This window comes from Melanerpes formicivorus, unplaced genomic scaffold, assembly GCF_026170545.1.
Source record: "Melanerpes formicivorus ecotype bairdi unplaced genomic scaffold, bMelFor1.0.p_v2 SCAF_83, whole genome shotgun sequence".
In the NCBI taxonomy this organism is placed as follows: domain Eukaryota; kingdom Metazoa; phylum Chordata; class Aves; order Piciformes; family Picidae; genus Melanerpes; species Melanerpes formicivorus.
The window spans coordinates 653,413-678,051 of record NW_027142435.1 but is presented as its reverse complement, the minus strand read 5'-3'; the positions used below and the strand labels follow the sequence as shown (position 1 = coordinate 678,051).

Sequence of the window (24,639 nt, the reverse complement as noted above, 5' to 3'; positions counted from 1 at the left end):
ACTTGGCGGGCTGGATGCGCGCAGGCGCTGCCCAGAGGGTGCTTCGCCTCCACACGGCATCGCCACGGCGCAGCAGCTGCGCCAGGCCCGGCCAGCAGCACCGCGCTGAACTCTGACATTTGAAGAGGGAGAACAATTTGGCTTCCTTAGCACCCCCCTCCCCCCCCAGCCCCGGCCCCGAGCGGTCCCTCGAGCCGGGCTGGAATGTGCGTGGTAGGGACAGAACCAATCCCATTAGCACGAGGAGATTGTTTTTCGTTTGGTTCTGTTGTTGTGGAGCTTCTTTGGGGCAGGTCGCAGGAGGGAGTGTGGGGAGGAGAGGAACCCCCTGGATGTGTTCTTCCCCGTGGCACGGTGCTCCCCTGCCCGCCTGGCTGCCTGCCTTCGGCAGCTCCCTGAGGTTTCCATCCTTGAAGGCCTCATGAGCTTTGCTGCTGGCTCCAGGGTGGTGCTTGGCATTGGTAGGGACAAGGGCTCAGCTCTCATGGGGAGCTGGGAAGGTGCTGCAAGCCAGTGGTGCTGCCAGAGCTCGCTTTGAACCCCCATCCAGCTCCCCACCCCACATCCTCATCCTCGCTCCATCTCTGGACGCAGATTCACCTCTGCTGGGTGAATTTACAGCTCCGCTGGTCAGGATTGCAGCCATGTGCAGGAGCGGGGCCAGGGGCAGCAAGAGGCAGCTGGAGCTGCTAACAAATATCCTTTCCCCAGCTGAGAGGGGAGCCCAGGGGCTTTTTTTTTTCCATCATCTTCAAAAGCCCTGCTCTGGCAGGGCCCAGACCCTCTGTTTCCCTCTGGCTGTGCTTTCTCAGGAAGATTCTGGTTCCTGTAGCACAAGGCAAGAACAAGAACCCTCCCTCAGCTGCTCTGTGTCAGCAGCATCTCACTGGGACGTGAGTAGGGAAGGGGAGCAAGGGGCACAGAGCCAGGTGAGCCAAGAGTGTGTCCACTGTGAGCCACAGGTCATGAGAGTGAGGGCTGCCTCCTGTGGACTTCCTGGAGTCGTTCCCCACCCTGCTCTCCCAGTCCTGGACTTTCTGCTCCATGTGTCATCCCTGGACCACAGCAGAGACCCCCTGGCTGGGCACAGCACAGGGCTCCAGGCACTAATCAGGGGGCAAGGAGCTGCGAGGGCTCCTGAAAGCATCCTCAGCAGAGTGAGAAGTGGGGGGGGACGGCGGCGCTGGGAGCAGGCGGCAGGAGAGGAGGGAACCTGCTGCCCCCAAACGCATCCCCCCCGGGCCGGCCCGCGGGCAGCCCCCAGCGCTGGGCTCTGCAGGGGACATGCTCTGGAGGGGACATCGGCCCACAGAGTGGCCAGGGAGGGGGCAGCTGGCAAGACCCCTGCAACCCTCAGCACCAACTGCTGGAGGCTGAGCGACAGCGCCTGAGGAGATGGAATCAGGGAGTCACAGAACCGCCTGGGCTGGAAGAGACCTCTCAGGGCATCGAGCCCCAGCTGTAACCCTAACGTCAGGAGGTGCCGGAGGCCAGCGGGGGTGCACTGATGCTGGCTGCGGGGACACAGCCCACCGTGGGCTCATGGTCCCCCATGTCCCTATCCTCAGCCATGGGCTGGGGGCCGTGACTGGAGTCTGGGCTGGCTCACCCGATGCTGCTGGGGCCACACACCATGAATTCTGCTTCTCCCCCATCCCGTGAACAAATGAAAGAGGGAGAGAGAAGGGAAAGGCGTCGGGTGGACACCCCCCCCACCCCCACCCCCCCGCTGCCTGCTGGGGGGAGTGGAACCAGCTGATTTCATGCAGCTCCTTCTTGTTACAGTGGGGTCCTTCCTCACCTGCTCCTGGGCACAGTTCCCTGCACCCCGAGCCAGCAGCAAGGAATCTGACTCCAGTTTAAAGGCCAGGAGCTTGTCCACGGTTCCTAGCCCGGCTCCCATCCCAGGAGGGGACCTGCTGCCCGCAGCGGGTAGGGCTTGCCACCAGCTGTCTGCACCCATCTTGTGCCTTGCCACCTCCCTCTGCATCAGCCTGTGGCAGTGGGATGCAGAGAGCCTGGTGCTTGGGGGTCTCAGCCCCTGGCAGCAGCCATCCTGGGAGTAAGACCCTGGCCCAGGGTGCCCAGAGAGGTGAGAGATGCCCATCCCTGGAACCAGCTCAGGTTGTTTGGGGCTGTGAGCAACCTGCTCTGGTTGCAGCTGTCCCTGCTGACTGCAGGGGGTTGGATGAGCTTTGAATGTCCCTTCCCACCCAATCCAGTCTGGGATTGCATGATCCTACGGCTCTAGGATTCTCCTCGTTCCCATCTCCGCATCGCAGAGCAAACAAGCAGCTGAGGCCAGCCCCGGTTCCTCGGGGGCCCCGCGCTGCTGCTGGCTCCGAGGAGGGGACCCTGCTGAGCTACTGAAGTGCTAGAAACGAGGCTGCAGCCCTTGCGTGAGCTCTTGTGTCGTGCTTGGCATGGGGAGAGCTCGACTGTGGCGTGGCCACGGGCACCGTGCCAGGACAAACCCCCGCTGCGGGGAAAGGTGGATGCACACACGTGCGAGCGTGCCCCAGCCCTGCCGCCCGGGGGGTGCCATGCCTGGCGCTGACGTGCGGGGCCTGATTTACGATTCTCCTCCTCGGAGTGGGCGCCTGGGTGCCGCTGGGTGATCCTCGGTGGGAGCAGCCCTCGTTCCCCAGACCTCCTTTGCGTGCAGCAAGAACACGTTCACGCAGCCCTCCTCGCCGCGGCGTCTCAGCCCCCTCCTCCTCCTCGCTGCCACAGGGTGGTGTTGGGGTGCACAGCCCCCTGCTCTCCCAGCACCCCCCAGCGAGCCAACCCATCCCGCGGGCGTTGGTAGCAGCCCCCCAGGGAACAGCACATCGGCTCTGGTGCTCGGTGCTGAATCTCTCCATGCAGATTTGCCACCCCCAGAGCAGAGCACCAGGCCGCTCCGTGTCTGGGCAGAACAGCGCTGGCAGGGGTCTCTCTCTGCTGTGCCAGAGGTTTTATCCTGGCTCAGCTTGCAGAGGCAGGAGGGCAGGGAACAGCCCTGTGCCCTTCTCTCAGCTCAGACCTGCTCCCCACCCGCTGATGGGCGCTCAGGAAGCCACCGACTCAGCCCGCTCCGGTACAAACCTTTTATTTCCCCTCCACCCACCCCGCCCAGCCAGCCTGGGGCTGGGTTTACCTTTCGGAAACGAAGCTGGGGAGGGCTCCAAGGACACCCTTTGCCCCGAGTTCGTGGCCTGGTTACACCCCAGGGATGCAGAGAGCCACTACGGCCAGGGACAACATCCCAGACCTCCCCCCAAGCTTTACACTGAGCCGAGCGGCCAAAAAGCGACAACGAAATGTGCACCCCGGAACAGACACGAGACCCCTCACCCCCTCCCCACCCCAGTTCCCCAACGCCAGATATGTTGCACGGGTGAAAGTGATACGGAGCAGCACTGAAGTGGCAGGGGTGGGGACAAGAGCCCCCCGCCCCACCATGCCATGGCCCCCCAGAGACCGCTCAGCGCTGGGGAGTGTCTGGCACACGAAGAGAGCCCAAAAACCCAGGGAGGGAGTCGCGGGTAATAAGTTAAACTGTACAGATGTGTTAGGGGGACATGGGGATGGTGGGGACCGCCCCCCGGGAGCAGGGGTGTCCCCGCCGGGCGCCGCGGGCCGAGGAGCCACATGCCAGTGCAAATCAAACCACGAAACGATGCACCGTCAGGTGATGGAGAACGGTGGGGAGCTGCCCCGGCTCACACCGAGCCCGGCGGCGGCAGCAGAGCCCCAGGGAGCAGGGGGAGGGAGGGAGGGGACACCTCTGTGCCGAGAAGGTGTGCTGGGGACAGCCGAGGGGGTCTTGGCTGGGGGACCCCAGGGCTAGCCCCTGCGCCCAGGGCAGCGCTGGCAGCCTGGAGACCCGGAGGCTGGATGCTGCCGAGTCCTGCCACCAGCTACAGCCCCTCAGGCTGAGCTGCTGCCGGCATCGGGCAGAGATGCTGAGTCCAGGCTGGAGGTGTCCCAGCAGCTATCACCTCCTGCCCCAGCCTGGACACGCCGCAGCAGCAGCACAAGGCAGGGAAATGCTGCCTCGTTCCCTGCTCCGCCCCACCGCAACCCATCGGCACGGGTGCCAGCCACCCCAAGAGCACAAAGAGCAGGGAGAGAAAGGAGCTATCCCGGGGCCTCTCCACAGCCCCGGGAAGGGGCCGTCTGGGTCCTAGTGTGGGCATGGAGGCAGCGAGATCCTCTTCTCACTCCGGCTGCCAACGCCAAATCCATTCGCCACGTTTCGGCTCCCCGAGGCAATGGCTCCGGCGGCGGAAGGGAGCTCCCAGGGCCGGAGCCGGCGCCTTGGAGGCTCAGCCCAAGGTGGGAGGCCGCGGATGTGCCGAGCCAAAGCCCAGAACTCTGCAGACATTCTCCATCCCCCACCGCAGCCAGCTCCCTCCTGCCCAGCGCTGGACCCATGCCCGGAGGGCTGCGGGGCCCCGGGGGGCTGCGGTCGGGAGCAGACAGACCGGGAATGGGCTCCCCCCAGCCTCCCCACTCTGGCAGCTCCTCTCTTGGCTCTTGAGTGCTGGAAACCAGGGCCCCAGCAAACAACACATCCACTGGGGAGGCAAAGCTGCTGCCCAGCTCGTGGGAGCCTCCTCCGCAGTGGCCATCCCTTGGGAGCCACATTGCACCCCTGGTCCCCAGCACTCCAGAGCCAGAGATGTCCCTCCAGGAGCTGGGGACACGGGGCAGTGGAGCAGGACCAAGGTTGCTGCTGTGGGGACAGTGACAGGGAGGTGACAGGGAGGTGATGGGAAGGGTGGGAACACTACAGGATGGTCTTGTCCAGGTCGACTTTGAGGGGCAGTGGTCCTGCGTCCTCGCTGCCGTGCGCGGGGCACAGGGTGACAGCGATGACAGGCGGCAGGGGGAAGGGGCTGGGGCCGTCCAGGTCCTCCAGGTACTCCTTGTCCCCGTTGATGCTCAGAGGCTGGAAGAGAGGCAATGGGGCCTGTGGAGCCCAAGAGCAGAGGACAGGACCCTTTTGTCCCCAGCCTGGGACAGCATGGGGCTGGCCAGAGATGTACCACACAGCAAGGACAGTCCAGTGAGCCCAGCAGGGTGGCCAAGGACCACAGAGACTATAGGGCCACATCTCAGCCCCACAGGGCTCACCCAGCCATTACAGGGACCCCCAGGGTGTCAGGGACCCCCACAGGACCCCCCAGGCTGCACTGAGCACAGCTCACCCCCTACCTGGGTCTTGACGTGCTGCTCGGGGGCAGTCACCAGGCTGGCACAGCTCAGCCACAGCATCACCACGATGGAGAGGAAGAGGCAGGCAGCCAGGATCCAGCGAGGAAGGCCTGAGCGCCTGTAACACCCCCCCAGCCCCCACCAGAGGAGGGCAGCAGTTTATGGTGGGGCACGGGGTGGGCATTGGGAGTGGGGGGAGCATCGACTCCTGGTGCCCCCAGGCCCCCATGCAGCCCCCTGCACCTACTTGGCCATGCAGCCCAGGAAGTCGTGCTCCGGCTGGGGGGGGTCCGGGTGCTGTGCCTTGGCTTTGCCCCGTGGCTCCTTCTTGGGGGGCTTCTCCCCTTTCCCCCGGGGGCCTGGCAGGGGAGAGCTGATGCTGAGCCTGGGCACACAGCTTGGGCACGCCTGCCCCTCTCATCCCCCTGTCAGCACCTGCTTGGGTGCAGGGGTGCTGGGGGCCCCCCTCTCCCACTAGGGACCTGCTGGGGGAGCACAGAAAATCCCAGCAGCTTCTTGGAACCCTGGGTCCCGAGTCTGGACTCCCCCCACCCCCTGCCCCCTGCGTGGGTGTGGGGCATGGGATGCTGATCAGAGCCGAGAGAGGGGAATTTGTTCAGCTCTGGGGAGATCGGATGAGAGCCTGGAGGGCTCCAAAGCTCCAGAACCCCCCCACCCCTAGCAGCCCAGACCCTCCTGCACCTGTGTGGGGCTGGGGGACACGGGGGCTGGCCCCCGGTGCTGCCTGCGCCAGCTGGGCCTCTGGAGCCTCATGTAGTGGATACTCCATCTGGGGCTGGGACTGGTGAGTCAGCAGGGAGAGAGGGAGAGAGGGGTGAGCAAGGGGGTCCCCATCCCTCTCAGCAGCCAGCAGAGAGGGGGCATGGGACACCCCCACCTGAAACACCACAACTTTGCCATCATCTGCCTGCAGGTAGAAGGTCCAAGTGGAGGAGATGAAGCTCTGGGCAGAGCTGACAATGTCGTTGCAGAAGGTGGATACCAAATCAAACATGGAGAACGACGTCTCCTGCAGCTCCAGGCTCTGCAAAGGGACATCAGACCACCAGCAGCCCCTCACCAGCCACCCCCAGAGACAACATCCTGCCACAGGACACGGCCAGGCTGAGCCAGGCGCTCAGATTCGGGGCTCAGGCTTCTCCCAGGGATGGGGATGTGCGGGAGCGGTGCTCCAGCGCTGGGAGAGTCACCAAGGGAGGGGTTGTAGTCCTCAGGGCCATTACCCAGCCCCAGGCGCATCGCCCAGCCCCAGGTGCATGGCCCTGCCCCCTGCATGGCAGCTCCGTGCCCCCACCCAGCTCTTTAAAGGCCGGGAGCGGAGCGGCGGCGCTGCCGAGGGCGTTGCTCGCCTGGCAGCCTCGCCGTGCCCTGGATTTTTGGCCGTCGCGGCCGTTTGTTATTTTTAAAGCATCCCTGCTGGAATCCGCTTGGCTGCTCCCTGCCACTGGCTCCCAACATTTTCCGACAGCCCCTTGCACGGCCAGCCCAGCAAACAGGAAATAAATGGGTCAGATTCTGTGTCTAATTATTGTGCTAAATCTGCTCTGCCTGCCTGCCTGGGAACCCGAAGGAAAAATGCTTTGGGTAGGTGAAGGGGGTGACAGCCCGCCCCCGGCAGCCTCTGCTCCCCGAAGCTTATCCCTGACCTCGCAGAGGGGCTGGGGAATGGGATCAGAAATGGGATCAGAGAGGGAAGGTCTCCAACACAGGCTGCAAAGTGGCTTTCCAAGGGTCACAGCTTTCTGCAGCACAAACTCATCTCTGTCTGCACCCACGCGAAGCCAAAAGCCTCCACCTCGGGCTAAAGACTAATTTAATTAATTGGGCAAAAGCTGAATTAATTAAATGTCGTAGGGACGTTGCTAATTGCTGGGAAGGGTAACAGATAGCTGAGGGGATCTGCAGCCACCCCCCGGCGGAAGCTCGCACCCGGGGAGCTCGGTGCCATCAGCCTGCCTGGCCCAGCCCTGCAGGAGGGAGTGATGGAGGAGGGAGGGAGGGATGGGGGAAGGGATGGATGGGGGCAGGAGGGTCCCTATCTCCCCACCCCTCACCTTCTCCTTCCTGCTCTCCACCTCGGGCAGCTGCTTGCGGCACCCAGTCACGCAGCCAAGCTGCTCCTCTGCCTTGCTGTAGGCTTCAGCGCATGCTGCCAGGCAAGAGGTGGCGACAGGGTTAGGGGGCGCCAGGTCACGCCCCCAGTTTGCACCCAGTGGGTGCTGCTCGGCTTGCAGCAGGGCCGGGATGCAGCCGCGGGGCACCACGTGGCGCTGAGCAGAGGCAGGGTGCTGGGGAGGGTGGGAAGTACCACGGAGGTGCTGGTGACATGTGGGGAACTCCCCCCGGGATGGTGTTTAGGGGGTGGGGAGGGCCCTCGGCCGCCGGCTCCTCACCTGCCTCGCACTCGGCTCTGGTCGTGTTCAGCTCTGCGCTCGCATCCACAAAGTGACAGATGGAGAGCAGCCGGCAGCCGCGGTAACAGGCGTTGAGAACAGCATCCTGCAGCGAGGAGGAGGAGGGCAGCCCTGAGCTGGCACCAGGAGCCAGCCCGGTGCCTCAGCTGCACCCCCACCATGGCCCCCCTGCACCCAACGGGGGGGAGCTGGACACTGCCACCCTCCTGCAGGACCACAGCCCAGGCTGGCATCCCAGTGGAGGGGGAGCTGACTGTGCCCCCCCCATTTTGCAGCCAGTGGAGGGGTTTGCAGGTGGCCTCACTGCCATGGAGGACGCGGCAGGTGCCCACATCTCTGTTAGAGTGCTTGGCACCATCTGGGCACCAGGGTGGGCTGCAGGAAGCAGAGGCTGCACTGGTGGGCTGTGCAGGGGGGGCTGGGAACACAGTGTGGGGGCTGCAGGGGGGCACTGAGCCCATACAGGGGTCACTGTGTGTGTCTGTGGGGCGTCCGTGTGCCCGTGGGGAGCATGGGCAGAGCTGGGTGCTGGCAGGAGGCAGCTGGAGCCCGGATGGGAAAACAACTCCATGCCCCTGGCAGTGCAGGCTCCTGCCAAGGCGATGGCCTAGATACGGCCCTGCCACCGCGGGGGCTCGGCGGCAGTCCCGGGTGCCACCGCATGGCCCCTGGCACAGCACAGCTCAGCCAGCTCTGGTCCAGGCCTTTCCGTGGTGCCCTTTGCCCGATGCCCAGCACTCAGCTCCCTCCTGGTCCCCACTGCCAGGGCTCAGGGCTGGCTCCCCCCAGCAGCACAGTGTCAGCTGCCAACCCTGCCCCTGAGCCCCCTGTGCCGCCCCTGTGCACCCCCAAAGCTGGCATGGGCAAAACCACTGTGGGCACCCCAACCCGGGCTGGATGTCCTTACTGGGGCGCCCCAAAACTGCAGTGGAGGAGACGCTGGGGCTCCCCCAGTGACCCCCCCATGGCGCTCCCAGTGTCCCCATGGTGTTCCTCCCACAATGCTCTCCCCTGGGGTGTTCCAGTGTGGGACTGTGTGGCAGTGGTGCCCATGCAGGGCAAGCTGGAGCCCCCAGTGCCCCCCAGTTTTCTCGATGCTGTTGCTGCTCCCAGTCCCCACAATGCTCCCAGTTTCCCCTGTTGCTCCCAGCCCCCTGATGATCCTGGTGCCCGCGGACCCTGCAGCCTTCCCGGTCCCTCTGATGCTGCTGATGCTCCCCATGCTCCCGGTCCCCCCAGTGCCCCCGGGTGCCCGGGGCCCCCCGGACTCACGGCAGCGGCCCGGCGCGGCAGGCTGCGGACGCACTGCCCGCGGCACCCGGCGGTGTCTCCGAGCTGCGGCGAGAAGGGGTCGGGGTCGGGGTCGGCGGCGACGGCGGCGGCAGCGAGGGCCAGGGCCAGGCCGAGGGCGATCAGGGCCCGGGGGCCACGGGCCGCCATGGCGGGCGCGGAGCGGCGCGGAGCGGAGCGAACCCAGCGCCCGCCGGCCCCGCCAGCCCCGCCGTGACGCGCCGTGCGCCGGGCGGGGGCAGCCGGGGGCGGGGGGAGCCGCCGCAGCCTGCGCAGGTCCAGCGGCACCGGCAGCGGCACCGGCGGTGGCAGTGGGGAGCGAAGACGGGGGGAGGGGGTGCGGGAGAGATGGGGGATGTGCGGGCACCGGGGGTGCGGGCATCGCGGGATGCTCGGGCGCTGGGGCGTGCGGGGATACCCCAAGGGGGCAGGAGGACTGGGGAGTCCCAGGGAGTGGGAGATGCTCATGGACTGGGGGATGCAGGAGAATAGGGGTCCTGGGTACCAGGAGATGCTTGGGCACGGGGGATGCAGGGGTACCGAGATGCAGCAGGACTAGGGGGGTGTGCCCCGGTGGGAAATACACAGGGACCAGAAGGTTCAGGGGGAGAAAGGGCTGCGAGAGGGACACTGGGGGACCTAGGGGTACACAGGGATCAAAGAGGCAGAGCAGGACTGGGGGATGCAGAGGGAATGGGAGCAGCAGAGTGACAGCAGCAACACAAAGGAATGGGGATCGTGTTGGTGGGGGGGAAGGGACACCATTTGCACTGGTGGCACACAGAGGTGTGGCACAGGATGATGCAGCTGCCCTGACACTGGGCACTGGTGAGCACCAGCAAGCAGTAACACCAGAGCCTCGCTGTCCCTCAGGGCCAGCACCCCAGGAGGGGGCACAAGCTTCTTGTCCCCAGCCAGCACTGGACCCCACTGTGCCACCCTCCGTGGCCTTTGGAGACTCCCCAAGGCGCCCTGGTGCATGGCACCCGTCCCCCCAGCTCGGCAGGGCCCCTCCCAGCCGGGCACTGGGCTCTCCCTGACACCCCAGATTTACAGCTCTGATTTCCCAGGGTTTCAAAGACATAAAAGGCTCAGGCTTGGCCCTGCGCTCGCTGCCCTCCCATCAGCCTTATTTATGGCAGCACCCCAAAGCCGGCCCGGGGGGGAGAGAAGGAGGAGGAGGAGGAGGAGGAGGAGAAGGAGGAGGAGGAGGGGAAGGAGGAGGAGGAGGAGGAGGAGGAGGGGAAGGAGGAGGAGGAGAAGGAGGAGGGGGAAGAGCAGAAGGAGGAGGGGAGCTGGGGGCTTCGCTAACCTCCGGCCCTAATGGGGAACACATGGCAGGACCCCGGCATGGGGAAACAGGGAGGGGGCTCCCGGTCCCAGCTCAGGTTGAGAGGTGCTCTACGCCATGGGGTAGGAGGACATGGGGGAAGGGGGGGGTCTGGGTCCCTTTGGAGAGGGCTGGGGGAGCACAGCCCTTTGCCCCCCCCGGCAGCAGGGAGCAGGGCCCCTCCTCGCCCCGCTGCTCTCCGCCAGTTTATTCATCTTGTTAATCAAACCAGGGCCGTGCTCGGCCCGGGCCGGCGGCGCTGCCAGGTCGGCTCTGCTGCCCCTTCCCCCTCCCGGAGCCCCTCCAGCGCCTCGGCCTCGTGTCTGGCACCAGTGACTGATGGCTGAGCAAAGGGGATGGCCTGGGGCTGTCACCACGGGCCCGGCACCGCGCCACAGGTGAGGTTTCCATCAGCTGGAGGGACACAGCCGGAGCCTCACATCCCAGGTGGTCCCAAATCCACCGGATGGAGAGCTGGGAATGCCACATCCAGCGGGCAGGGCTCCCACCTCACCTGCCCGCAGCATACCTAGCACCAGCCCAGGCTCCCCCCCTCCTCTTTGAACAGCAATCCCCTTTTCCCAGGCCACGATCTCCAAGTTGGCAAATATTTACTGCCCTCCCCCATCCCAACACTCGAGGCCTTTTGCCTGGCTCTCTCACGACCCACACTGTGTTGTCAGAGCCTCTCACGAAACCACAGCCTGCCCCCAGCACCCCGTGGCCAGGGGAACCATCACCCCACACCTCCACCCCCTGGAGCCCATCCCTGGTGCTCTACCATGTCCTCCACGCCAGCTGCATTTCCCACCCCCCCTCTAGAGATCCACAAACTCCCTCCGGGGACTTTCTGTGCCTCCCAAAGCAAACAGAGGAGGGAAGGTGGGGCCAGGGCTGCGAGGATGCTCTTGAGCGACGTGGCTGTGCCAAGCGGGGGTGGAGGGGTGGCAGGGAAGGGGTTAAGTGGGTTATAAATTACCCAGAGATGTGGAAATGTGACTGAGAGGAATAGAAAGCAAACTCTGACTGCTGGATTCTTTGCATTTCTAGCCTCTTTATTTTTCCCTCAGGTCACTTTAAAAGGATGCAGGCAGTCAGAGGCAGCTCCGCTGTGCCTTCTCCTCTTGCTTTTTCTGGGGGTTTGGGGTTTTTTGTTGTTTGTTTTTTACACCCTGGCCCTTGAGCCAGATGCTGTCTCCGTCCAAGGACTTTATGGAGCAAGCTCTGGCTGGGAACTGGAGTAATTAGATTAATTCAGGGTAAGATGTGCTGGGCCCAGCCCCATATGGGACACAGGATGGAAGGCTGGTGGGAAGGTGATGGGTGGTGGGAAGCCAAAGCCAGGATGCTCAGGCTGGGTGTGGGGATGTCACCAGGGCCACCCTGGACTCCTGAATCTATCCAAAGGGATTTGCATCCCCCCGGGGCAGAGCAGGGAGCTGAGGGAGCTGGGCCCCATGGCCGGGTTCTGCACCACAACAGGACAAAGAGGCCCTGGGAACAGAGCCACACTGGGGGGCTGAGGACAGCCGGACCACGCCAGCCCCGGGGGACCCCCAAGCTGACGCCACAGCCTGGTCTGGGGGTCAGAGGGGGCTGCTGGGCTGGATCCTGCTGCGGGAGCCTGGCTGCTGCCTGTGAGTGCAACAGTTCATGGATGGGAGGGAGCAGCCCTTTAAAGGTCGCTGTCAAAGGGCAGCACTGACCACATCTGCCTGCTGACCCCATCTGCCTGCTGACCACATCTGTCCACTAACCACATCTGTCCGTTGACCACATCTGACCACTGACCACATCTGCCTGCTGCCCCTCACACTGATTCAGAGTAGGGCAGGGGCTCTGTCATCTCCAGCTACCCCCTGCCACTGCCACTGACCACATCCTGCCACCCCACTGCCGCTGCCAGCCTTCAGGGACCACAGGCATGGCAGGGCTCACTCAAGGCTGCCTCAGTCCCCTTGGCCTGTCCCCATCCCACAGCATCGGGCCCAGATGTTGCCATGGGTCAGGGAGGGCAAACGTCCCTGAGCCACCTGGGATGACATCCTGGACACATCTAGGTGACACCAGTGGGGACCAGCTCTCCTCTCCCCCCAAACCTACTGTCCCCCTGACTGCCCAGCAAACTCTCAAGCCCCCTTCTGCTGATGCCTTTGCCAGGATGTGTCACCCCCCTCCCCCGGAGCTCTCCCCCCGCAGGCGCACTCAGTCCCACCTCGTCCTTGGCTGCGGGTGGGAGCTAAGGAGAAGACGATGGGGGCAGCGGTGGGGGCAGCGCAGGTGGGCAGCCTGGTCCCAGCTCCAGCTGCAGGAGGCGATTTCGCCTTCCTCGCCCTCCCTCCCCAGCACCCAGCGCTGGCTCCGGGCCCAGGGTTGCTGCCCAGAGGGCGCCCGGGCCGTGGGTCGGAGCGCGGGCGGCCGGCGGCCCCCGGGGCGGCCGTGATTCACTCGGCCAGACCGCGGCCGGCGGGGCTGAAGTTTCTCAGGCTGGGTGGCTCCCGGAGCCTGACATTTTTGGGAAATTTCAACAAAAACAATTCAGAAGCTTCCAAAAAAGCAGGAGGATGGGAAGAGGCATCGCTTTGTCTGCCTCCCGCTCGCTTTCATTGTTCTTTCTTTTCTGATCCGTGCGCTTCCTTCGCTTCAGAGCCTGGCGGTGACTTCCAGGCGGTGTCACCCCCACCTTGTGCTCAGCCTCCCTCACCCAGTGTCACTTCTTTGTGTCGGTCACCCTGGGCCACTCAGGTGTCCCCTGACACCCCTGGCTTTATCCCCCAACGCTCCATCCATGGCGAGGAGCCATGTCCCTGCCCGCAGGGCTGAGGGGCCACAGGGCACAGAGCTGAGACAGGGAGCAAAGGGACAGGGAGTGCCACCGGGCAATGTCCCCGTGGGATGGAATCCATCCAGCTCTGAGCCCCCAGAGCCCCTCCATCCTCAGCTGCAGCAGCCAAGGTCCCATTGCCTCGGCTTCACCCTCATCCCCACTTCAAGATCAGGGCCACAGGGTCCCTCTGGGTCCCCTCTGCTGGGGGTGGTAGCATGACCTAGACCCCCGCTGCAGTGCTCTCAGGACACCCCACTGCTCCCCAGGGCTCAGGCAGACCCAAAGGGTGCGCAGGTGGGGACAGCACACACTTGGCCACAGTGGCCTTGCCTCAACCAGGACCTGCCCTCCTGGGGCTCTGCCACCCGTCTGGGGGCGCTGCAAGGCTCCTGGTGCCACCGGGTCCTGGGCAGGAGGACACAAGGGGACACAGGGACCAGCGTGTGATGCCTGAGCAGACGTCTTCACCATGGTGCTGGTGGCACAACTGGACATGCTGCCATCCCTGGGTGCCCAGCACCCTGGGGACAAACACCCTGGCGCCACCCCGGTGGGGCTTGAAGCCACCTGGGGCATTTTCCTTCTTTTGGAGGGGTTTCAGTGAGGAAACTCGGAGGTGATGGATTCGATGAAAGCCATCGGGATTTACCAGAGGATGTTCCTGCTTCCACACCCCCAAAAAAGCTAATTCCAGTGTTTTTATTCCCTAAAGACACTTTTGATGGGGGGGGACGTTCTCGGATGGCCGGCCCTGCCGCGGGTGCAGCCTCGGAAACGGCCCCGTGGGCACGGGAGGGTCCGTGGCGGCCGTGCATGAGTCACCCGTGGGAAGGCTCTTACTCAGCTCCCGCGGGGCTCGGCGGGGAGCGGGACACCGGCCCCGGACCGGGCAGGGACTTGGGGTCGACATCCTGCGGCAGCACCGGGAGCCGCGGTGCGGGCATTGGCACCCGGGTGTTGGTACCGGAGCCGGTACCAGAGTGGGGCGGAAGGACCCTGGTGCCGGTGCCTTTCTGCCCCCCCGGGGGCGGGCCCGGGCCGGGCGGGGCGGGGCCAGGGCGGCATTTAGGGCTTTGGTTACCGGGGGCTGCTCAGACTTGCTCGGGACTTCCCCGGACGTGCCGGTGCGCTCTGCTGCCCCGGGCACCGACGGGCACCAGAGCCGGCCATGCCGTCCCCGCCGTCTCTGCCGTCGTTCCTTCCGCTGCTCCTGCTCTGCCTGAGGCTCCTCTGCGCCGAGCCCATCGCCTGTGAGTACCAGGAGCACCGGGCGGCTGCTGCAAGGTGGACGCGGGGTGGGAGGCAGGGGGATCCCGTCGGGGCCAGGGCGGGCGCTGCGCGGTGCCCCCCGAGGCTGCCCTGCTCGGTGCGGGCTATGTGGGGCCGGTCCATGTGGAGGGTGTCTCGTCCGTCCCGTCTGTCCCGTCCGTCCCGTGCCCCCCATCTCGCCCCGGGAGCGGCGGGAACATTGCCGGGCGCACTTCGGAGCTGTATGTCTCAGCATAAGGGGGACCCCCCTCGGGGTGGGCAGCCGGGACCCTTCATCACCCCATACCCCCCCCGACAGGCAACCGAGTCCCCACTCTCGCATTGATCCCGCAGCCCAGACGGGACCCCCCCCTCCACCTCCCCGCAGAGAACAATAGAGGACCCTTTCTGTGTTCCCCCCAAGCCCGGAGAGCATCCGGAACCCCCCATCCTGCCCCGGGAGCAGCCAGTGCCCCTCTCCCCATGGAGATGGGGCACGCCCCTGCCCGAGAAGGGTCGGTTCCTCCTTGTGTGTTCCCCCGCGCTGTGCAGAACCCCCTCCCGGAGAACAATGTGGCTCCAATCCCCACCCAGGACAATGGAAACCCCTGGCCGGAGAACAATAGCGAACCCCTTCCCCACACGACCCCCTCCTATCCCTGGGAGTGATGACCCCCTCCCCTTCCCCTCCCCTAGAGCCTTTGAAACCCCCTCCTCCTGCTGAGAGCAACAGGGGACCCCCATTGCCCCCGGAGAGTTCTGCCCTCCCGTCCCAGAGAACAATGAATCCCCTTTTCCCCACCCAGAACAATAAGGAGCTCCCACTCCCGTGGAAAACAATGACCCCCGTCAAACAAAGTACCCCTGGGGGGCTCGGCCGTGATGCCCAGCTAGGGGTTCCGCCTAGCAGGGGCAGGTCTGGGAGATGCCACCTGTGGGTTGAGATGTGGATGGCCTCATCCCTGTGGGGACCAAGGTCCCCCCTTGCTGTGTGTGGGGACATAGGAGGGTCCCTGAAACCCCTCAGTGCCCTAAACCCAAATTAGCCTCCGCCCCCTCTTCCAAAGCCTCCTTTCTTCCCCTCGGGCCCAAGCAAAGGGAGGCGAGGTCCTGCTCCCCGCAGCAGGAAGTTTGGCTTCCTCCCTATGATGAGAAGTTCTCAGGGCCGGGGGTGTTTGGGTGCTCGCTCTGACACCCAAACGGGTCCCAAACAGGTCCCAAACGAGTCCCCACCGCTCAGCACCTCCTGCCAGCACGGCGACGCCAGGAGGACCTGGCCACCCAGGTCCCGTACCCCCCGAGCCACACGTGTCGCTCCCAGGGGAGTCTCGCGCAGAAATAATTAGGTCAGAAATGACAAAAGCAATGGAAAAATGATGAAAAATCCTCCAAAAATCCCTTTTGGACCCATTCACGAGAGCCCTGCGGCCCCTCGACGTGCGGCGCTGGGGGAAGGCGACGCCAAATCTCCTTTTAGAGAGCGAAAGATTCCCCTCGGCCGGCTCGGCCGCGCTGGCTGTGGCGCCCGGGCTTTTTATAAACCCTCCTGCAGCTGAGGGATGGCACCAGAAATGCCAGCTGGGATGGGGGGCGGGGGGGCGAAGGAGTGGGAAAGGAGGCATAAGGTAGCTGGAAAGGAGGGATGAAGTGTGGGAAGGAGGACCGAGGCGTTTTCGGGTGCCGTGTCCGCCCGCAAGCCTCGCTGCTGGGGCTGAGGCAGAGCTCTCGGCGCTCGCTACCTACATCGCTAAAGCAAATTTCCTTGCCCAATCCCAGGCTGCCCAAATCTCCCTTTGTTCTCCGGGGCAATTATTTGCACTTTTCCTTCCCCGCCCCCTCCTCACACCCCGCACACATCTTAATAAATCTTTTATTTAACTGCCTGATCTCCGACACTTAGCGGAGGTTTCTTTCCTTTTTTTTTTTTTTTGCTTTTCCTTTCCCAGCCTCTTAAAACAGTGATAGAAAAAAAATAATGAAATGAAATCCAGCCCTTTGGAAGGAAAACATAAACGTTCCCGACACCTTGGCAATGTGGTTCTACTTTATTGCATTACTTAGCACCTGATCAGCATTTTTTTGGTGTCGTAGGAAAGCCATAAGCCTTCCCCCCCCCCCCCTCGGAGCAGGTATTTTCCTTGCGACTTGCACATTCCACAGCCTCCCCGCGTCTCTCCCCAGCCCTTTCCCCTCCGACTGGAAAACTTCACACTTTTCCCTTTTAAAACACATGTGGAGAGGTGAGGGGGGAACGGCGGTGGGGGAGGGAAAAAAAAAAAGGTTAAATAAATAAATAGATATAAAATTGGCCTCTCCCGAGGGGTCCTGCCTGGAGGAGGGAGAAAATAAACTAAACTGCAATATCGATCTAAAATTGGCTTTTTGCAGGGGATCGCGCTCGGAGAAGAGGAAATGTGCCTGGGCTGGGCAGCTCGGGTGTGTTTCTGGTGCTGTTTAGAGGAGGATTTGGGGGAAGGAGGGTCTGGAGCTCCGGGTTCGTTATCAGCGGAGCCGGAGCAGCCCCAGCTCCACTAATGGAGGAGCTTGGATCTGGGTGGGCTCACTGGCAGCGTTGTTTGGAGGCCTCGTCGGAGGCTGGGGTGATCTGGGGAGGGGGCCGACCCTCACCCTAGGGAAGGGTTTGCGCTGGGTGGGATGTAGCTGTGGAATCGCCGGGGAATGCTCGGCGTACCCAGGGGAACCTCTGCCTGGGCTGCTTTTGCACCCTCCCCAAGAGCATCCCGGGAGCTGCTGGTGATTAAGATTGCAGCGGGATAACGAGGATTTGGGAGCACTAATTGCGCCGGGGTGGGAGCCGGGGCGAGCGGCGGGTGGTGAAAAGCGATCGGGGCCGGGGAGGCTGGAGGGGAGCGGAGGTCGCGGCGCTTTCCGGGAGGTAATTTGGGATACGAGCCTGGCGCGTGCGGCTGGGGCGGCGAGGGCTCGGGACGCGGAAACGCGGAGCGGGCTCGGGGGGCCTCGGCGCCGAGCCTCACCCACCGGGGGGCTTGAAATGAAAGAGCGGGGGGAGAGTTTTCCCATCATGAAGGGGCTCCCCAGGGTGGGGCAGCCTCGGGGGGGCACCTCGGCGTGTCCCAGCGCGGTGACCACGTGCCAAGGTGGCAGCGAGGGCTGGGGGCAGATCCCAGGGGCATATGGCTGGGACCAGGCCGGTGGTGGGTGCCAGCCTCGGCCGGGAAGCGCTGCCTGGAGTCGTTGGGAAAAGCGGGGAGGGGAAACCCACCCCAAAACTTCCCGGAGCTGCTTCTGAAATCCTTTTGTGGAGGAAAAATTACAAAGGCAGAACCTAGCTCTGGAAAGAGCACCCTCCCCGCCCCCCCCTCCCCTCAGCCTCGCCCTGCCCAGCGCCCCAAAGGCTGCCGGTGCTCCCCGGTGTGAGCCCCCACCCTAGACCTGCCGAGGAGCCCCCAGCTGGAGGGAGCACGGCCAAGCCCCCCGTGTCGAGTGAAGAGAAAAAGAAGGAAGAAGGCAATCGCTGCTGCAAGGGCTGTGCTGGGGTAGAGAAGTAAATACACAGAGAGAGAAAGATAAAATAGATATCAAATGGGTTTAAATATGGTGAAATAAATAGCAAGAGGTATGGAATACATCTCAGAATAGAAATGCATCCACACATGGGACAGAAATGCAATTAAAGGTAGGAGAAATAGGCATAAATTCCAGTTAAATAGGTTAAAAGTGGATTTAAGCACCCTGAAATATGCATGAGAAGGTATAACTTAGATTTAAATATATTAAAATGTATATAAAGTGGATGGAAATCTCTGAAAATAGATATAAGTCGCATTTAAATAGAGGAAAAAGAGACACAGATTGCATTTAAGGATAGGATCAAAGAATTGTTTCAGCTGGAAAAGACCTTTAGGATCATGGAGCCCAACGGTGGAATATATAAAATAGATATAAATGCCCTTAACTATCTATAAAATAGACACGAATTGGATTAAGATATGGAGCAAAGAGATGCAGCTGCACCTAAATGCCTAAAAAGGGACAGAAGTTATATTAACATCTAAAAAATAGATAAAATATATAAACCAGAGAGCTAAAATACACATTCCAGAGAGACAGGAATACACTCAAATGTCTGAAAAGAGAGGTACTTAAATGTGAGTTCTATAAAAGGTGGAAATAGCCTTAAATATCTATAAAACAGATAAAAATGTGCTTAAATCGATTAAAAATCTAAAAATGGCGTCTGAGTGTATTAAAATAGATAGAAATGCACCCAAATATCGATGAGCTAGATAGAAATAGACTGAAATACCTAAACAGTATCTAAACAACTTTAGCTGCACCCAAACCAGCTCTAACCCCCCCGCAGGTAGCTCTCAACCGATCCATCCAATCCGTTGGAGTTTTTTAACAGCTTCCCCCCCCCCCCCCTCCCCGTTTCTCCGGCTGCAGACCCCGCGGTGATCTCCCCGCAGGACCCCACGCTGCTGATCGGCTCCTCGCTGGTGGCCACCTGCACGGTCAGCCCCGAGTCCCACCTGAGAGCCGAGGACCTGTACTGGACCCTCAACGGCCGGCGCTTGCCGGCCACCTCCTACACCACCCTGGGTCCCACCACGCTGAGCGTGGCCCTCAGCCGCCTCAACGGCTCCAAGCAGCAGTCTGGGGACAACCTGGTGTGTCACAGCAGAGATGGCAGCATCTTGGCCGGCTCCTGCCTTTACGTTGGACGTACGTCGGTGGCACCGGTCGCACGTGCGGGCTTCGAGCCGGCACCGCGTGCTGGGACCTCCTCACCGGCCAGGCTGTGTCCGTGAGGTGGCTCAGGTGGTGCCATGGGGGGGATGCGGGGGTCCCCATGGGGCTGAACACCACAGCTCCTGCCCAGACGTGCCATGAGCTGGCCCTGCTGGATCGATCTGAACCTGCTGGCGGTTTGTGCCTCGCCCCGCGGCCTCGGGCTCCGGGCAGCAGGCAGCCGAAGGGTGTTTTGGCAGCGCCGGGGGGGAGATGACTCCTGTCCGAGTCAATAATCGTTAGATTTTTATCTGGGGCTATTTTAAGGCCGACGTCCCAGGGACACAGCCCGGGAACGCAGCTCGGGTTGGATTTTTTGGGTTGCTGTTGTTGAAAGAAAACAGCTCCAGGGCTGGGGGTGGGCAGGATCCTGAACCCCTCCAGCTAAGGCTTTTGTGGACACGGGGCTGGAGCCTTGGGGACGGTGGTGGCATCGCCTGCCGTGACTGCAGGCTGCTTTTGGCTGCACATTTTTATCCCACCCTGCCTCTTCTTTTTCTCTCCCTCTCCCAGTACCCCCAGAAAAACCAGTCAACATCTCCTGTTGGTCCAAAAACATGAAGGACCTCACCTGCAAGTGGGCGCCGGGGGCCGAAGGGGAGACTTTCCTGCACACCAACTACACCCTGAAGTACAAGCTCAGGTGAGGTGCCCTCCTTAATCCCTGTTGTTCCTAAAATTCCTGAAGGCTGGAGGAGGAAGGGGGTGCCCAGGGCCTCCTAGATGGTGCTGGGTCTCAGCCACTGTGCCGGGCGTGTACCAGGGAGGAGGGTGAGGGGAAGCAGTAACCGAACACCTCCCCAGCAGGATGCTGGTGGTGGTGAGTGGTGGATAAATGAGGTGCAGCCCCCGGCTCTTTGTCGTGGGGATGGGTGAGGGTCGACCCGCGGCACCGGGTGCCAGCACTCAGTGCCCGCCCGCAGGTGGTACGGCCGAGACAACACTTGCCAGGAGTACCACACGGCCGGGACCTACTCTTGCCGCATCCCCAAGGACCTGGCCCTCTTCACGCCCTACGAGATCTGGGTGGAGGCGTCCAACCGGATGGGGGTGGCCGTCTCTGACGTCGTCATGTTGGACATTCTCGACGTGGGTGAGCGGCGGTGCCATGATGTCACCACATGCCGGTGACCTCAAGGAGGGGAAGCGGGCGAGGGTTCAGCGGTGGGATGCTGGGGAGGGGCGGCAGGAAATGGGCGATCTGTGAGCAGAATTGCTCCTAATCCAATTAGGCTTCCTCCCAGGTTGGCTTTTTCCGGCTTTTTTTTCTTCCCTCGGCATCTGCATCTCCTTAACCCCTGCGGCCCCGCGGCGCTGCCTGCCCCAGCCCCACCAGCCCTTGTCCTGTCCCCACAGTCACCACTGACCCCCCGCCGGACGTGCACGTCAGCCGGGTGGGGGACCTGGAGGACCAGCTGAGCGTGCGCTGGAGCTCCCCACCAGCCCTCAAGGATTTCCTCTTCCAAGCTAAGTACCAGATCCAGTACCGGGTGGAGGACAGCTCAGAATGGAAGGTGGGTTGGCATCCTCTGCCACGGCGCCGCAGGGTGCCTGAGCACACTGAGCTGCCCTCTCCTCCTCCTGCAGGTGGTGGATGATGTGGGCAACCAGACCTCCTGCCGCCTGGCCGGCCTCCGCCCCGGCACCGTCTACTTCGTCCAGGTGCGGTGCAACCCCTTTGGCATCTACGGCTCCAAGAGCGCTGGCATCTGGAGCGACTGGAGCAATCCCACCGCCGCCTCCACGCCGCGCAGCGGTGAGTGCCACCACCAGGCGAGCAGGGAGCCGATGCCAGCGCCGGGGCCCCCCTCCCCTGCTCACACCGGGCATGCTAGGGGGGCCCCTTCCCTGCCCGACGCCCAGCACCTGATTTCTTGCCAAGGACCAGCCAGGAGCTCGGCTCTGCCAGCTGGCAGCCAAAGGCCGCCGGTTTTCCTCTCCTCCACCACGATTTACAGCAGGATGCTGCTGAGGGGGCCGAGGGCTGTCCCCTCGCGGTGCCACTGAGTACCCCTTGTGCCCGCAGAGCGAGCGGCGGGGGGCTGTGACCCCAAGGGGGGGGAGCAGAACACGACGCTGCGGCGGGAGCTGAAGCAGTTCTTCGGCTGGGTGCGGAAGCATTCGTACGGCTGCTCCAACCTGGGCATCAAGCTGTACGACCAGTGGCGCGTCTGGCTGCAGAAGTCCCACAAGGCACGCAACCAGGTAGGTAAGGACCCTTCCACTCTTCTTTTCCCCCGGGGGGAGAGGGGCTGAGGGTGACTCCGGCGTGTCAGTGGGGCGGGGGGGACGCGGGGGGTGAGACAGGCGCGGCCGGCGGCGACGCAGGGGCTCTGCTCCTCTCCACAGGTTCTTCCCGGCGATAAGTTGTAGCCCTCGGGGGACCGAGCGCCGGCAGGATGCCACGGGGCGCCCGGCGCCCGCCCGGGACCACCCACACCCACCCCGACCCCCGCCGTGGGAGAGCAGGAAGGGGGCTGGGGCAAAGCGTAGCCCCCCAGCCCCAGGGGATGGGATGGGGTCAGGTGAGGGGAGCCGGCACTGGCACCCCCATAGGTGCTGCTGGCCCCAGGGGACCATGCCCCCCCCCCACTGCTGCTTGCACCCCACCACAATGAGGGGACCCCCAGCCCTACTCAGCTCAGGGCAGGGGGGGGGGCACAGAGGGTTTGCTCCTTCAGCACCAGCTGGAGACAGCTCTGAGCTGGAAGGGGCTGCAGGGGCTTGCTGGGTGTCCCCCCACCCTCAGCACAGCCTCCCCCCGGGAGCAATCTTGGGGGACCCACGTGCGAGCGCACAGTGGGGGTCAGCCCCCGGGGAGCCACGGGGGCTGGTTTGAGGCTGCTGGGGTTTGCCCGGTGCTTGCTCCAATTTTGATTCAAACCAGCCTTATTTTGGTTCCATTTCAGTCAATTAGGAACAGATTTAAGCTTAATGCCAATAAACCTCTGAAACCCCACCGGGGGCTGCGTCAGCGGAGCGGCAGCAGCGCGCGGGGACGGGGATGCAGCGGGCAGCCAAATGGGACTTGTGCCCCTCCTCACCCCAGCCCAAGGCTCCCAGGGCACCCAGCCACGGTGGAGGGGGTGGCACAAGCACTTTAGACCACGAGACTCAGTCCAGCTCCATGGGGCCAGGTTTATTTTGGGTGACCACAGAAAGGGCACTTGCAAGGCATCCGAGCTGCCACGGGGCTGGGGGCACAGCTGAGCTGGCTTTGGGGGGGCTGCTGCCCATGGGGCTCCAGCTGGCACCAAAGGTGCTGCCTGGCTCAATGAAGGGCAGAGCAAGGTGGCTCCTTGGAGCTGCGGGTTGGGGTTCTACTTGGGCACGGCCCCAGCTGGTAGAGCTGGAGCGAGGAGCCGGCCCCAGCCCAGGCCCCTCTGCTGAGGGATGCTCAGGGCTGAGAGGAGCCCTGCTTCTGACAGGGATTCTCCACCTCTTCCACCCTCTGCTTGAGAGAAAGGCCTGGGGGAAGGTGCCCAGGTGCGGGTGCCTGATGGCCACCCCAGGAGGGGGCTGGGACTGGCGGGGGGGAGTGGGGCCCCCGCTCCACGGGCCGGCCCCTGCAGCCGTTCCCACGGGGACACCCTTCACTCGGCTTCTTCCGAGTCGTACTTGAGGTCCTGGAGAATTTCGCTGATTGCCTCAATGGTTTTAATTAGCCTAGGAGAGCGGATGGAAACTATAAATAAAGGCCATATGGAGCATATTAGCCAGGCCCCGCGCCTGCCCCGCGCTGTTTATGAAACACTCAGCCCGGGGAGGCCGAGGGGACCGCGGCCGCGCGGCAGCGCCCAGCCCTCCCAGAGCCCTCCCCGGGGCTGCGGCCCAGAGAGCTTTTGAAGGCACCATCTGGGCCCCCCTGGGCTGAAAGGGGGGGAAAGGTAGGGCAGGGCTCCCGGCCTGGGTGAGGGGCAGATGCTGCCATCCCGAAGCAGGGGGAGAGGCCACCACCTACTTGTGCTTGAGCTCCTGCACCTCCTGCTGATGGGCATCCGCCTGGGGCTGGTCCTGTGCCTGCTGCCTGGCCAGCTGGAGCTGCGCTGTCTGCAGGGGGGACACGGTGGGAGATAGAGACACCCCCCAAAGCTGCCCCAGCCCGGTCAGGGGCACCAGTGGGACCCTCCACAGCCACGGCCTGGCACTCACCAGCTGCAGCTTCTCCTGCTCCCGCTCCTGGAGCCGGGCGAGGTGCTGGGCCAGGTCAGGGCGGGCAAGCTCGTCCCGCAGGCGCCCGGCGATGTCCAGCACCTCCTGGGAGATGCCGCTGAAGGCCACCGTGACCTCGTGCACCAGCTGCCGGTACCGCGGGAAGTCATAGTGGGGGGCACTGCTCAGGTATGCCTGGTGGCCCCTGCAAGAGGTTTGGGTGGGGGGAAGAAGCCACCATCACCACACAGGGCTGGGCGCTGGGATGGCAGCAGCCCATGGGTCTCATCCTGGTGCTGAGCTCTCTTTGCCACCCACACGAAGCAGCAGGGAGGTTTTCCTATCTGGATTTGGCAGCTCTCGATCCCTCCAGTGCCCAGCAGCTTCAGCCCTGGCACAGCACAGGCTTGGCAACTGCTTTTGGGGTAGGATTGGGTTGGTTTCCCTTCCCTTATCTCCTGCCCCCCTCCTCGGGAAGCTCAGCATCTCCTCCAATGGACACAAGTGTGCCCCTGCCAGCTGCAGCTCCCCTGCTGCTCCCCCCAGCAGGATGCACTAAACTCAGGGTCAGGGGCTCGGTTCCTTGCTGGCACAGGTGCCCACCCGTCGGTGCCCACCCCGTGGTGCCGTACTCACTGCTCCAGCAGCCGGTAGGCCTCTATCCGCTCCCCCTGCAGCTCCTGCAGCCGCTGCAGCAACACCCTCACGGCCTCCCCGGTCTGCCAGGGGCAAGGGGACAGCATGGCAGTGCCCCGGCTTTGCTCCAGCTAAGCGGCTCAAGGGCACAGCCGGCAGCCCCCGGGGCTCCCACGCTGGTGCTGGGCGCACCCTCGAGCTTCCCCCTCCCGGTGGCGGTACCGGGAGAACCCCGGCTGAGCCCGGCCGTAACGCCTGAGTTCTGTCCATCGCCGGGATCCGCCGCAGCCACCACGGGTCGGCACCGGGACCCCCCCCGTTTCCACATCCCCCTCCCTGGCTCCTTGCCCACGCAGGCACCCCCGGCCACGTGCACACCATACCGACGGGCACCGGCAGCCCCCTCAGCCCCGCGCGCAGGCAGCGGACCGGCACCGGGATCCTCCCCACACCGGACGTCAGGGGACGGGCAGGGGACCCCTCCCCACTCCCCTCCCCACGAACCGGGACCCTCCTCGGTCACGCGCGCACGCTACTGGCGCGCCCCGGGAGCCCCCCCGCCCCGGCCACGCGTGCACAGACCGAGCCCGGTCTCGGGACCCCCCCTCACCACTCCTGCTCGAACCGGCTCGGTGCCCACCCCGCCGCCCCAAGGACCCTTCTGCAGCCCAGCCCCGCGCCCGGCGCCCCGGTTCCGCTCACCATGGCGCGGCCCCGCCCGGAGCGCGCAGGCCCGGCCAGGAGCG

At 63.7% G+C, this 24,639-nt stretch overlaps 3 protein-coding genes across 6 annotated transcripts; 1 reads left to right on the top strand and 2 right to left on the bottom strand.

The window, feature by feature from the left end:
• Positions 1-3,074: 3,074 nt before the first annotated feature.
• TMEM59L (transmembrane protein 59 like) lies at positions 3,075-9,135 on the bottom strand. The gene is made up of 8 exons (XM_068164871.1): positions 8,910-9,135; positions 7,617-7,722; positions 7,278-7,372; positions 6,101-6,247; positions 5,905-6,004; positions 5,450-5,561; positions 5,203-5,320; positions 3,075-4,936 (listed from the first exon to the last, which is right to left on the bottom strand). Exons 1-8 carry the CDS (start codon positions 9,075-9,077, stop codon positions 4,775-4,777), a joined length of 1,008 nt encoding a protein of 335 aa, XP_068020972.1. The 5' UTR covers positions 9,078-9,135; the 3' UTR covers positions 3,075-4,774.
• A 4,865-nt stretch (positions 9,136-14,000) lies between these two features.
• CRLF1 (cytokine receptor like factor 1) lies at positions 14,001-22,245 on the top strand. 3 transcript variants are annotated; one of them, XM_068164862.1, is made up of 8 exons: positions 14,001-14,334; positions 18,761-19,039; positions 19,619-19,748; positions 20,029-20,198; positions 20,462-20,619; positions 20,693-20,861; positions 21,132-21,310; positions 22,015-22,245. In XM_068164862.1, exons 1-8 carry the CDS (start codon positions 14,253-14,255, stop codon positions 22,207-22,209), a joined length of 1,362 nt encoding a protein of 453 aa, XP_068020963.1. In that variant the 5' UTR covers positions 14,001-14,252; the 3' UTR covers positions 22,210-22,245. The 3 variants fall into 3 exon arrangements, with proteins under 3 accessions (XP_068020963.1, XP_068020964.1, XP_068020965.1); XM_068164863.1 differs by lacking the exon at positions 22,015-22,245 and adding an exon at positions 21,455-21,645 and having other exon boundaries at positions 14,166-14,334; XM_068164864.1 differs by lacking the exon at positions 22,015-22,245 and adding an exon at positions 21,455-21,645 and having other exon boundaries at positions 14,166-14,334; positions 21,132-21,314.
• On the bottom strand, positions 22,224-24,638 carry REX1BD (required for excision 1-B domain containing). Of its 2 annotated transcripts, XM_068164887.1 has the most exons (5): positions 24,596-24,638; positions 23,894-23,976; positions 23,258-23,462; positions 23,067-23,155; positions 22,224-22,771 (listed from the first exon to the last, which is right to left on the bottom strand). In XM_068164887.1, the coding sequence occupies exons 1-5, from the start codon at positions 24,596-24,598 to the stop codon at positions 22,699-22,701; spliced, it is 453 nt and encodes a 150-aa protein (XP_068020988.1). In that variant the 5' UTR covers positions 24,599-24,638; the 3' UTR covers positions 22,224-22,698. The 2 variants fall into 2 exon arrangements, with proteins under 2 accessions (XP_068020988.1, XP_068020987.1); XM_068164886.1 differs by lacking the exon at positions 24,596-24,638 and having other exon boundaries at positions 23,894-24,222.
• Between the last annotated feature and the right edge of the window lies 1 nt (position 24,639).

Coding starts and splice junctions, on each gene's coding strand:
- TMEM59L (XM_068164871.1), bottom strand. CDS start 9,077: ATGGCGGCCCGTGGCCCCCGGGCCCTGATCGCCCTCGGCCTGGCCCTG. Junction 6,248..7,277: donor TGGAGAGCAGGAAGGAGAAG/GTGAGGGGTGGG, acceptor GTCCCTTTGCAG/AGCCTGGAGCTGCAGGAGAC. Junction 5,321..5,449: donor TTCCTGGGCTGCATGGCCAA/GTAGGTGCAGGG, acceptor GGGGTGTTACAG/GCGCTCAGGCCTTCCTCGCT.
- CRLF1 (XM_068164862.1), top strand. CDS start 14,253: ATGCCGTCCCCGCCGTCTCTGCCGTCGTTCCTTCCGCTGCTCCTGCTC. Junction 19,040..19,618: donor CTCCTGCCTTTACGTTGGAC/GTACGTCGGTGG, acceptor TCCCTCTCCCAG/TACCCCCAGAAAAACCAGTC. Junction 21,311..22,014: donor CCCACAAGGCACGCAACCAG/GTAGGTAAGGAC, acceptor GTTCCATTTCAG/TCAATTAGGAACAGATTTAA.
- REX1BD (XM_068164886.1), bottom strand. CDS start 24,000: ATGCTGTCCCCTTGCCCCTGGCAGACCGGGGAGGCCGTGAGGGTGTTG. Junction 23,463..23,893: donor GCCTACCGGCTGCTGGAGCA/GTGAGTACGGCA, acceptor AACCTCTTGCAG/GGGCCACCAGGCATACCTGA. Junction 22,772..23,066: donor GTGCAGGAGCTCAAGCACAA/GTAGGTGGTGGC, acceptor CCGCTCTCCTAG/GCTAATTAAAACCATTGAGG.